General features: G+C 39.2%; 1 protein-coding gene across 1 annotated transcript; it reads left to right on the top strand.

The window, feature by feature from the left end:
• The first annotated feature begins 730 nt into the window (after positions 1-730).
• sox11b (SRY-box transcription factor 11b) lies at positions 731-3,458 on the top strand. The gene has a single exon (XM_051876202.1). It carries the CDS (start codon positions 813-815, stop codon positions 1,905-1,907), a length of 1,095 nt encoding a protein of 364 aa, XP_051732162.1. The 5' UTR covers positions 731-812; the 3' UTR covers positions 1,908-3,458.
• The last annotated feature ends 9,818 nt before the right edge of the window (positions 3,459-13,276 follow it).

Genomic DNA, 13,276 nt, shown 5'->3' with positions numbered 1-13,276 from the left:
ATTGTTCTATATTAGTTACACTAGGTATTTTATAGGTAACGCTTACATAGTGCATGACAAGGACATGCTCTGATTTTTCAACAGATACACTAAATGTTTATCCTCTCACGTTATCTCTGTCCCCTGGTGTCTCGCCCTGAACGGACTGGTGTTCATTCAATATGCCTGTCTCGCACACGTAATGAAAATCCCACCCACAGGCGTGCGCACAAATGAAATCTTGGGCTGTGCGTGGAGGTAGGATGGCAACAAGGCATGTCCGAATCCAGTGTCTGCATAGTAAGATGCCTGGATCTGGTCAATTTTTGAAGGCAGCATAGATGTATCATTCACTATTATATAAAACAATCGTGTACAGGCAGAAAAGAAGAATAATAATTAAAAAAAGGAATCTGACGGAGCATTCAATTCATTTATAAATGCCCATTGTTCATTTTTTTAAAATCATAACTCAATTTGTAATGAGAATATATAAGTGTAGTCACTTAATATTTGTTTAATTGATTATACAGCGGACTTGAATTTGTTTCAGATTAGTAAACATGACATTATGGTGCCATAGTAGCCTGTCATTTGCTTATGAAGGCACCACTTAAATCATAGACTAGGCAAGGTCTAGCTCGGACGCAAGGGGTTAAGCGAATGTCTAGGGTTGTGGGAGGAGCCGCGTCACCCTATTGGATAATTATACGTGACGTAATCGATATGAGAAACCTAGGAACTAGTTAAGAAGGCAGTCGGTAACTTTGAAAAGAGGTTTGGCTGGAGTGCGGCAGCTGCGAGTTTTTCAAGGGGGATAAGTATCTTTGAACATGGTGCAGCAGACGGAGCACAGCGAGATGGAGAGCAGCATGTCGCGAGAGACCACAGACAGCGAGGAGAACGAACTGATGGCGTGCAGCCCTGTGCCACCGAAACCGGACTGGTGCAAGACAGCCACCGGCCACATTAAACGACCCATGAATGCCTTTATGGTGTGGTCAAAGATCGAGAGGAGAAAAATCATGGAACAGTCTCCGGATATGCACAATGCTGAGATCTCCAAAAGGCTAGGAAAGCGGTGGAAAATGCTGAAGGACAGTGAAAAGATTCCCTTTATCCGCGAAGCCGAGCGGCTCCGGCTCCAACACATGGCTGACTACCCCGACTACAAATACAGACCCAAGAAAAAACCAAAGCTCGACAGTTCTTCAAAACCAGCGGTGCAGTCGCCGGAGAAGATCGGCAAAAGTGTCAAAGCTGCAGGGAAGAAGTGCGCAAAACTCAAGCCGAACAAACCGGGGAACATTACAGCGAGAGCTTCTTCACAAGACTGCAGATTCAACTATGTTTTCACAAACTTAAAAGTGACCAAGTCTATCAAAAGGGAACTTACTGACGACGAAGACGACGACGATGATGATGACGACGACGAGGAGGATGACTATGAGGACGAGGAGAACATCAGGCTGCACAACGTCCCCGCGAGCCCCACGCTGAGCTCTGCTGCGGAGTCCGAGGGCGCGAGCATGTACGAGGAGTCCAGGCACACGAGCGCAACTCCCGGCAGCAGACTGTTTTACAACTTCAAGAACATTACCAAGCAGAGCGCAGCTTACCCTGCCTCGGTGTCACCAGCATCATCTTTCAGGTCCGTCTCTTCTTCGTCCAGCAGCTCCAGCGAGGACTCCGATGACTTGCTGGTAGACTTCAGTTTGAACTTAGCGGCAGGCTCTCACGCGGCGGACTTAGGGAACACTTCAGGAAACCTTTGTCTCTCTCTGGTGGATAAAGATTTGGACTCTTTCAGCGAGGGCAGCCTTGGTTCTCACTTTGAGTTCCCGGACTATTGCACTCCCGAGCTCAGTGAGATGATCGCGGGAGACTGGCTGGAGGCGAACTTTTCAGACCTTGTTTTCACTTACTAACTGACGAACTCCTCCAGAACCAAGGAGGCATCTCGCATCTTCAGGTTATTTTTTTGACTCTGCCTCTGTGGTTGTCCCGGTTAAGACGGCGGAACCTGTGTTACGAGACTTGCAACGTAGAAAAAAAGTGACAACATGGTCAACATTGACAGGGCTGTGTGTATGGCAAGCGCTTTTAACATGTATTTCTTAAAACTACATGGCATCTATTTTTATCTGACTCACTTATTTTTATCCTAGTAAGTAATTCTTTGGTTTCTTTTTCAGTTCACTAGAACTTCACTAGCAATATTACTTATTCTGTTATGTTGACAAGTAACTATTCTGCTGTTACTGGTAACAAATTGTATTTTTTTTTTTTTTTTTTTTTTTTGTTCTTGTCGTCATTGCCAGATATGAATTATTCACTATGTATTGAAACTGTTGCTGGTATATGTTCCAGTTTTACTAGTACCTAACTATCAGGCACTAGTGTGTATTCCAGTTGGTATAGGATAGTGACTAGTAGGAATAAGTAATAGTGTGTTATATAAATGATTGATTGCTAGTGAAATTAAGATACTAACCACCTCTGAATTGCTTACTAGTAACTAAAATAAGTGCTAGTCATGAAAATAGATATTTAGTTTAAAGCAATAAATGTTAAAGTATCTTGCCATAGTATGTGGTTATTCTGTGGGGTTGCAGTGAAACTGCTTAAACTGTGGTGGAGCGCAAAATGTAAAATCTGAACTATGCATTCCCATCCCACCCATATCTCTACAGGGAGCTGGCAAACGGCCACTGGACCGATTGGAGGCAATTCTGAAACACCGTTCAGGATGGAACTTTTTCTGAGGTCTTATGAATTTCTGTATTCCACAAATGTTTGTTTGCTTTTTTTTTTTTTTTTTCTTTTGTAATCGGTTCAGTTTCCCTCCAAGTATGGGAATATTTAAGCAGATAACCACTCTAGAACACACAGGTATGGCAGGAAGCATTTTGATACATGACCAACATACCTCATCTTTTTAAAAAAAAAAAAAGTAAAATATTTTCTGGCATATTTTTGTACAGTTAAAGGGAATGTTCTTACTGTGCTTTAAGTGAGGTTTCTTCAGGCACTTCAACCCGGTTTCATTTGTAAAAGCATGCAAGAATTAAACTGAGAATTCGACTTGCATTTAAATGCCTGGTTATTTTACTCAAGGCAAATGTACAGCTGTAGATCTGAAGCGTTTCTATAGGGAAGTGTACAATGGAATTGGGGGAACACATGAGCCTCATTTCTGGTACTAGATTGAAGATTGTATATGTTCTGTAATATAGTAAAGCTAGGAGTTTATGTATATCTGTGTGAATGGGTCCCAAATAGCAGGTGTAAAACTGGATTTTTTTTTTTTTTTTTTTTTTTTTCTCTCCTTCATAATGGCACATTTGTTTTTCATTATTTTTGTGCAATATACTCTCAAAATGGACCATCTGCGTTTTGTAGCAAAGGAAATGAGTTACATGTCGTCATGCTGAAGTCTGTATCTGACACAAATAAATCAGCTGGAACTGATAAGAAAATGTTTGTCTGGTTAATGGCATGTGTGTGTGCATGTGTGTCTGAGTGATCAAAGGAAGGATATTTGTGATCTTGCCATTGGGCTCCTTCAGAAGGGTTGGTGTTTCCAGATGCATGCAAACATTTTCCCACCCCTTCTCTCAAATTGAATAATGCCTTTATTTTCCCCTTTCTTTCTCCATTCAACTGGAAAAATCTGCCCCTTTAAGAAATCAAATCTTGCGCTGCCAGATGAAGCTCATTTTGATTGGTGTAACTATGACCCCCCCCTTCCCCAAGTGTCCAAAAGGGTTCTGCCCCTCTTTTTCCCTTCTGAATTGCATTCATTCAGCAAGCCCTCTCACTCTCCAGACTAACTGCACAGCCTGGTAAGAAGAATTCAGCTTTGAATGTGCATAAACTTTGTAATCATTTGCACAAGCTGAATTTGAGCTTGTTTTGTACTAGTATAGCACATTGAGGGGAGGGAAACAAGTTTATTTAGATCAGTGTTCTGAACTTATTTCAAAGATTATTCAGATGGAGAGCCTCCCACGTGGATAGATGCTCCAGCACAGCAATCTGGCTTTATATGATGCAAGCTTACCTCAGCTTTTATTTCAGTGAATGGCAGAGGATCTACTAATAGGCGATAGGAACTGTCATGCTTTTGGCAGTCAGTATCTATTTCTGCATAACTCATGAGTTGTGCCACCCAGCCCAAACTGAAGGTATGTGGGTTGTAAGATTAGTTTACAGTTAAGAAAATGATAAAAAAAATTGTCAGCTCCAAAAAAAAGAAAAAAAATCAGCATTGGCATGATTCTATTTTTTATATATATATATATATATATATTATATTTACACACACATCATATCACGCTTTCATCAACTTACAGGTTATAAAGTTTAATGTAGCCGTGGGTGCTCAGTTTTTTCTGTCATTTGTCCAAAATCTCATGTTATAAAAGACGAAGTGCTACGCACAGGCTATTTAAGACAGTATTGGCTGTGACTCGACGAACCTCAGCAATTATCCCTTCTTCATGCTTATAATTAAATATAATGATTTATACTTAGATTATTATCTCTGCAAACTCTCTGAGTCTCAGTGCATTGAGGGGAGGGAACAAACTGGTGGGATTGCACTCTATAGCTCTCTTATTTGCCCCATATGTTAATCTACAGGAGGAAAGTCATTCACGAGACAGCTGCCAAGATACATGGGTTTGATTATACATTCTCGTGTTCTGTTCAGGGGTGTGTGTCACCATTTTGACCTAAAAACACTTTTCTTCTCCTTTCTCTGTCTACCAGGCCTATCGACGTTAAAAGAGCTTTCTTTGTGGCTTCTGTGATTTAGCTTTAAATAATAAGGAATATCGATCTATGATGTCCACCTCATCAAAGTTTATGAAAATTTTTTCTGTTTATATATATTTTTTGACACATCCACTCTCTCTTTTGATCAGGAAGTGGGGTCAAATATGAAAGTTTATCCAACATTTGGCCTATTGCTTAATTCACATGGTTAATGATCATGACTTGAATGCAAGTTTTGAGTTGAATTTCTGTGTGCTGCATAATAGGAATCTTTCCAACAATCTCATGCAAAACATCTTTGTTAAATCACAGAAGGCTTTCACAACCCTTTCCTCTATATTAAGGAACTGAAAATGAGCATTTCAGATTTTAATGATTGTGTTTGATGTATAATCTCTCTGCAGCGAACATCACCAAGGTGTGACTTCCATACGAGGCAGAACACCTATATCTGGCTCTATTTATGGCATTACAAAGATGAGAATAGACTTCCTGAATTACAATCTTTAAAGGTTAATGAATATGAACAGTCATTTGTGTACTAAGCAGGGCATCCATAGCACATTAAGTCTTTGTTAGTTGCGAACTGTTTTACTTCTCTGTATTCATCTGTAATATTATTAAATAGTAATGTTTAAATTTAAGGACATTTGTGTTCTGTTTTGTAAGATAAACAATTTTGGTACACTGTAAAAAGTAACCTGCAATTGCTACTTTAAGGAGCTATTTCTTAAATGTACTTTTGTTGGTGTAATCAAATTTATTTAGGTTGATTCAGTGATGTTAAAGAATATTTTCTATTTATTTTATATCATTTTGTTTTATATATTTTGTAATATGTTTTATATTATTCAAACCTGCAGTCAGTAAGTTTTGCCTCTTTGCCGCCATCTCTGTTTGAAACCTGCAATTGCAGTTATTTGCGGAATTATCATCTTTAGCATCGGCACGGCTCCTCAGCGCGGATGAATCTAATGTTTGCTGTTAGTCATCGCACCGGTGTGGATACTGTACTTCAGAATCACAGATTGTAGTTTTGGAAGTATGACCAAAATAAGAACTTTAGCCGTAAAATGTCAAGTAACATTGCCACTTTTGTTCTGACCAACTGAGGAAAAAAAAGCATTACAATAATACCAGTGGTGATTAAATCTAACGATAGCTTAGCTCATATCACGTCAAACCATGCAAATTATTATTATTGTTATACTTTGTTCTCAAACTGTTAATGTTAACAACATCAGCATTGCGTGACTATGTGTATTTAGTGTGTATTAGCCTTACTGTATTTAAATTTCTGTACAGTCTAACCTCTAACGTTAATTTGTCATACCATACAATCTTCCATCAAAATGATAAGTTTAATTATTGCAGATGCTGTGAGAAAAGGCTATAAATGATCCGCCACCTGCAGCATCCTCACATGCAGTATAGCCTACTAGCTGGGGCTTGTTCTTTGTGTTTACAGACATTACTTAATGACGCAAAAACGGCAGCATGCTCGAATTTCCCGCGGAAACCCACCAGTACCACTCAAATTAGAACACATTATTACAAGCCATTGTGAATCAGGCTAAGGTAAGGAAATAGTTTTGAACACTGGCTGGTTATGTATTTGCTCAAAAATTGATTTTGGATCATTTTTAACCAAAAAAAGTTACGGACTGCAGCTTTAAAATTATTTTTGACTTCAGTTAATTTGATGTGCACATTTTTAGGATTACATTTTTTAAGTGCACAGCGTTGGTTCACTAAAATCTGGGTCGTGAAGCGAAACCAGTTGAGAACCACTGAGGTAGAGTTCGGTTCATCCCTCAGCTGGATGCCCCCACCATCTGCACCCCGCAGATCTTTATTTATGCTTGTGGTTTTGTTGGTCTTACTCAATTGCTTTGGAGCCGTATCTCTGACAGAGAATAACAAGCAAAGCAGCTTATACATACTCATACTACACAAAGTATGTGTCTGTCAAACCGTTCGCCTCCCACCATCACAGATGGCAGTCTGGTGTGAGGATATACTGTCATTTATGTCTCTGTCATTAATTAAGGCCAAACAGAGACCAACTGGATTTGCAGCTTAAACCGTATGCCACTGCTCTGCATTGATTTAAATAAGGATCTATACACTTTACACTTCTACTGTACGTGTTTAGTCTGGACTAGAACTCAGAGGTTCTCTGGGGTGTCAGTTATGGGTATGGGTCAGTATTATTATAATATTTTATGTATATTCACAGTGGGAGGCTGTTGAAAAGCCTAAAATTAAATTCACACTCTTGAGTGCTAATTTGACAGTCTGCATAAATGAATGAATACATCAAAGTTTAAACATTTTGGCTGCATATTAACTGTTGTTCTTCTCTACATTGCTTACAATAATCTGATCATAACTGGTTTAATAGGTAGTGTCCATCATGCATTTATCACAAAGGACTTGAGGACTTTCTAAAAGCCCGAAGCTACAGGTCTCCACAAGATTTCTTCAAAACAACATTCCATGGTACAAAAATGATCTGAACAGAGTATTATTCATTAATCCCCAAATGAAACTTTTCAGAAGCCATGTAGAATTAAGCCAAAATTGTCAATTTTCCTAATGGGCCTATGTCAACAAATGTGCATGTTGTTGGTGTAGTTCAGTGTAATATTGTTAAATCGAAAGTTTGTTTTTAAGAACATTTTTCACCAGTCTGTTAAAAATGAATAGACATTAAAATGACAATGCTTGGACATCATTAAACTAATAAGAAAAAAATATATACATTTATTTATTTATTTATTGTCATTTTAATTTTATTTTACTATTTTAAACAATGGTGAATTCTGTGCCATGACAGTTTTGCAACATGTGATGTTTATTAACATGAGTCTGCTGTACCTCTGACCAACATCGTAATATCTAATGGCAAATATATGATTTTGACAGGTGCATAACCTTCTCTGAATGGCAAGGCGCCCAGACTTTACCTCCATTAAGTCCCATTCTAGATATGTTAAAATACCATTTGATGGAATGCGAGAGTTGTGGTGCAATTGAATAGGCTGAGGATTAATCTGATTTCCCCCCCTTTTTGCTCTTTCCGTGGACGCCACACAGTGTCTGCACACAATTTGCTTACACCCTGGTAATTTATACTCTTCAGTGTAATAGTGTGCTCATTTGATACCTAAAACATGCTGTTTTCTTTTAGAAGAGCTGCTTTCCTCTGAAGATAAAGGACATCATCCATTTTGGATGAAGATACGGAGTAAGTTGTCCATGTTCTTCTTCCATTCCTTTATGAATCTTTTGATTGACACTTGACCCTGAGACACATACCACTGGACTTTATTTTTCTAAGTACACAGACATCCTGGTCTGTCATTGGTCACATATGTGGGATAAATGTTCAAAGGAAGGTCCTCCAAATAACACATAAGACTGGAAGAGCATGACCGCATGCTATCAAACTATTTATTAGTCCTATATGATCTTCTTTTCGGCCTGTGAGATTGTTTTTTGTTCAGCCAGAAAGCCTCCAGAAGTTATTTGATTAGTCACTAACCAGCACTGCCCTCATCTGCACTGTCCCTCATTCTGTATGTCTGCATGTCTTGGCTTCTCTCTAACTGACTCTCAGCAATTTCTGTTATCCTCAATTTCCTGTAATTGAGCTTGTCATGTTTGTGCAGAGAGATGTCATATCAGATCACATAGTGCTTTTTGAGTAGTCTGAAAGAAAGAAGGTCATTGGTCTCCCCAACTTGAGGATCTGCCTCATATGTAGTTTCTGGCCCAGTTTTTTAATTGCTCATTTGCATAGCATCAGTTCCTTCTGTCTGTCCCTCACTCCACCATTTCTCAAGAAGTCTCTGCTGTTCACAAATCCTCTGTCATGTGTTTCCACACAATGAAGACTTTTTTTTTCAGTATTGGCAGTGAGTTGGGTTGGGAATTGTATCAATGGTTTGACCACATTATGTGTGCATGGGGCGTTACATCAAGTTACAACAATTGACTTTGCATGGGTCGTTTTAGAATTGTGAAATAATTTTACACATGCTACCATTCAAAAGTTTAGGGTTGGTTAGATTTTTAAAAAAGTGTTTTGAAAGCTATCTTATGTTCACCATGGCTCCATTTATTTGACATTGATTTGGCATTTTTTCTTTACTTCAATACATTTTTAACAAGTAATGCAATTACACAACATTTTGCATGCCACCTAACTTTTTCTGCAGCAGTTTATTTCTGCTACAAAAGAAGCGATACTGCCATCTACAGGACATTGAAGGTACAATATCTTGTGCATTTCGCCCTTAAAGGTGGGGTATGTATTTTTTCAACAACACTGTTTGGAAGTTAGTCGGGCCGACACCAACAACAAATGTCTAACCAATCAGCATTAGGGGGCGTGTGACGGTCGAGGAGACAGAATGAGCAAGAGGGAGATTTGAAAAAGAAAAAAAAAATGCAGAAAGAGAGATGATGAGACACAATACAAAACAGCTCAAAAGAATATCACTGGAATGAAGGTTTATGACTGGGCAAGCACTTTAGGACCCGCGTTTATATTAGAAAAGTTAAGTGGGAAGGCCTGAAAACAGAAGCTGCTTTGATTCCGCTTCACATGTGAGTAAAACTTGGTTTGAGTGTCATACTTGTCTGGGGCTGCTGTGCTGTTTGCGACTAACAACAAACACTTGTTTGTATTTACTCGTGTGTACTGTATGTTCATTTTTTGTGCTTCCTTGTCGTTCGTTCATCATCTGCGCTTTATTTTTCGTGAAGCATTTTGTTGCGCGTCAGCTGTGATACACAGACATCCACTCACATTGCGTGTGTAACAGCGGCCAGATAGTGAGACTTGAGCAGGTAAACCACTGCACACTAACGACCGCTACAGAATGCATTGTTTAGCGTCATTGATAGTGCACTCACCTTGCCTGCCAGCAGCAGACGGGCCGGGGTTCGAGACCTACTCGGAGCAGGGTGATTAGGATTGGAGGGTGAGTTTTGGGGGCGGAGCCATGAAGAGAGGGGTGGGTTTGTTTGGGCTGATTTCAAATATCAACAATGTCCAACAGCGTTGTTGAAAAAATACATACCCCACCTTTAATCACCCCAACTTGTCAACAAGGCTACTTTACGTGACTATTAGCAGGTAGTTGTGAATCGCAGGTGTTTCATATATAAGATGAGGACATGCAGCTGTAAACCAGCTCGTCTTGTGTAAATAGGCTTTGACTTTTTTAGGCTTTAAGTTAATATTATTTTATTTATATCAAAGAGACCTTTTAGAAGGATATTGGTTTACTTGTGCCCTTTTTGAGCACTTGAGCTTAACTGTCTGTAGATGTTTAAGAGGCCGCTTTGTCAATTGCAATGTTGGGGTGTTCAGTTTAATTTCGACTTTAAAAAATAAACATGTGATTGCTCTCCTTACAAATCAACTGTTTCTTGTTTTTCACTATCTCTTAGGTGTTGAGGACTAGTGCATCTTTGAGTCTACATTCAGTCTGAGTAATACTTAAGTACTGTTAAAATCAGATATTCTAAGAGCCCGTCCACACAGAGATGTGTTTAGGTGCATACGTAAAAATTTTATATCGTATCGGCGTTTTGTCCAGACGGATCCGGCATTTTGGGAGCCTGAAACTGCTATTTCTGTCAGGACTACTATCGTCAAATATAATTGATAATTGCATTGCAGTTTGTATTGGCGGTATGGTTCTGTTCTGGGCAAGAACTCCTTGCGCATCCATGCAGCCTAGCATGGATAAGAGCAGTGAGAGCAGCAATAACCCCCCTTAGGGTGAACAGAACAGAACCAACATATGCAGAAATAATTAATGTCAACAATTTAACATGTACACATTTTTCAAGAATTAGTTTGATTCAGGGGAATCATAAGGCCAAATCTTGACTGACGAGAGGAGGAGCTGGGGATGGGGGAGGGTATTTAGCTCCTGAGAAAAGCGATAGCTGCTGATAATACTGAGGAGCTTATAAATGGATGCTGTGATAGCCGTTGTATTCCTATAGGTAGACGTGAGTCACCTGGGAGTCAGCTGATGCGAGCTTGACTGACGTGACCTGCCAGAACTGATGCTAACGCTGGATTTTTTGAAACTGGGTCCCAGAGTGGATAAATCTGAAAACAACATCCTTGCATTTTCATGTGTACAGCCAATCGGTATATTTTGTGAAACGATGACATAATCACCCCATGTCTCGACCTTAGTCAGACACCGCTACGTCACGTAACAGCAACAACAACAACAATCGCGGACTACAAGCTTGTGTTTGTGCTGCAGAAGCTACTGAGCCTATTAATTTTACTAAAGTAAAGCTTTATTACTAAGCTGTACTAAAGTTTGTATACGGCATGCAACGCTTAAGCGCATAGTCCAAGTCTTCTTCTCCGTTTTTAGTGTATATCTGTGGCAGAATTACAGCGCCACATACTGGTCTGGCATGTATACTACATCGTTTTGAGTCGGTTTCAGTGGTTTTGTGTGTACGCAGATATTTCTTGAGACGCAGCCGTTTTTTTTTTTTTTTTTAACGAGGATAAAAGATCGGACAGGGAAAGCTCTGGCTTTGTGTGGATGTGGCCTAAGACTTTTGCTGAAGTGGTATTGGAATTGGTGGCTTGTAGCTTGTAGTGGAGTCATTTTCGCTGTAAGGTATATGTACTTTTACTTAAGTATGGTTTCATGTACTATTGGAAAGTGGCATACAGAACTGAGAAATGCCATGAATAAAAAAGTTAAGTGTGCAACCTTTATCGCATAAGCAACTATCCAGTATTACTTTCATTTACTTAAGACAAAAATTATTCTGCAAGTAATTCCCATTTTTACCAAAAAAAATAAAATATATATATAGTCAGTGATTATGTTTTTTTATATAACTGCATGTTGGTCATGTAATGCCATTACTAGTATTCCTTTACTCCACAAGCCTGGCGCCCTGTGGCATGTTTCCACACCAAACAGGACGACCAACTCCAAACCTCCTCCTCATCGCCTCCTCAGCCCTTCCCCCAAAGCTCCAGACCAAAACACAGATAAGCCTGGCTTTCTGTTACTTCCTGCTGATCCCGTGGACTGATAAGTATTCAGTGCTGCTGTAAAAGCACTAAGCTACTGAGAAAGATGTCATTACCATTACTGGCCAAAGCTATCGCTGTCAATCACCTAGGTGTGCTTTTCCTTCTCACACTGTTGCAGTGAATAGCTCTTGTATTTCTTATAATTCTAAAAGAGAGCAAAGGTCTCTTCTTTTCAAACCAAGGTGTTCAAAGCAAGAAATCAGATCAACCTGCAGCGTCTGGCCACAAAGCATATTTTGCAAAGCTCTTTTTTCTGATAGGCGGATGTTCTCAAATAAACATTTTTGTATTTGAATGGCTCTATAGTGACGATGACACCAAGCTTTCAAAGATGGCAAGACATTTAACCTAGAAGTGTGTGCTTAAGTGCGGCCCTCAAGTCAGTCTATTCCTGGCAATACGATGGGCCGGTGTGCCTCAGATATGACAGCTCTGTGTTTTCGTGCTTAGCATGCCTATTAAGTGTAAACATTGATGTAAATATTCTTCTCGCATAGCTGTACTTAAGCCTTAATAGGTTTTTGATACATCTGGTGTTGTGTTTACCATGCAAGTCACACAATATAATGGCCGAATGCTCTTAAATGAGTACATGTATTACCCAGCTAAAGTTTTCAGGCACTTATGGATTCGGGTTATTTGTTTTCTCTGCTCTCATATCTAACAACATAATTGAACAATCTATATTTCCTCTGCTTTCCCCTGCCAGAGAGCCATTGTGGTCCGGTGGATTGATTAGATTGATTCTGCTGCAATATATGCTTCGTTCTCCCGCAATGTAAACTTTCTTCAGGTCCTCAGTGGAGCCGCACTGCCACGAGTTTGCAGATAAATGCACTGTGAGAACAATCATTTGTCCTGGTAGCACTGTACATTGTTATTTTTCTTGGTGAAACAAGAGCTGATAGCTGACTATTAGGGGAATTCACGAAGAATGAAGCGAATCTGCTGGTGCCATTGTTTATTTGCAGTTGTTTTAGTAGTACCTGAAATGAATTATGCACTAAACTAAGTATGCAAATCACTAAATTCAATAAACAAATGAAGTATTGGTCCAAAACAACGACAAAAATATCAGTTAATGGAGTATGTTTTAAAAGAAAATACTATTTCAGTTTAATTCTTGTTCGGTTATAATTTTCATTGATCATCACTGATGAATTACTGCTGCCATAATGACTAAAAATGTACACAAATGTCTCTTTTAAATGATATTCAGTTTAACGCCCAGTTTCTGCAACATTAATCGCATTGGGAAATCAGTGCTGAGTTTTGTGAATAAGGTGCAATCTATAATGAGCCTCATTTGCATAGAAAAGAGCTGTGTGACTTAATTTAAATACTGTTTAAATTAATTTCATGCTATTTTAGTGTACTTAGAACCTGATTAAACTGGATTGTGAATGGTTAGTGAAAAAG

This window comes from Ctenopharyngodon idella, chromosome 20 (genome assembly GCF_019924925.1).
Source record: "Ctenopharyngodon idella isolate HZGC_01 chromosome 20, HZGC01, whole genome shotgun sequence".
Classification (NCBI taxonomy): Eukaryota; Metazoa; Chordata; class Actinopteri; order Cypriniformes; family Xenocyprididae; genus Ctenopharyngodon; species Ctenopharyngodon idella.
Note: the sequence above shows the minus strand (reverse complement) of the source record. Positions and strands in the feature narration are given on the sequence as shown.

What these genes read in the sequence shown, in the direction of transcription:
- sox11b (XM_051876202.1), top strand. Translation starts at nt 813, where the DNA reads ATGGTGCAGCAGACGGAGCACAGCGAGATGGAGAGCAGCATGTCGCGA.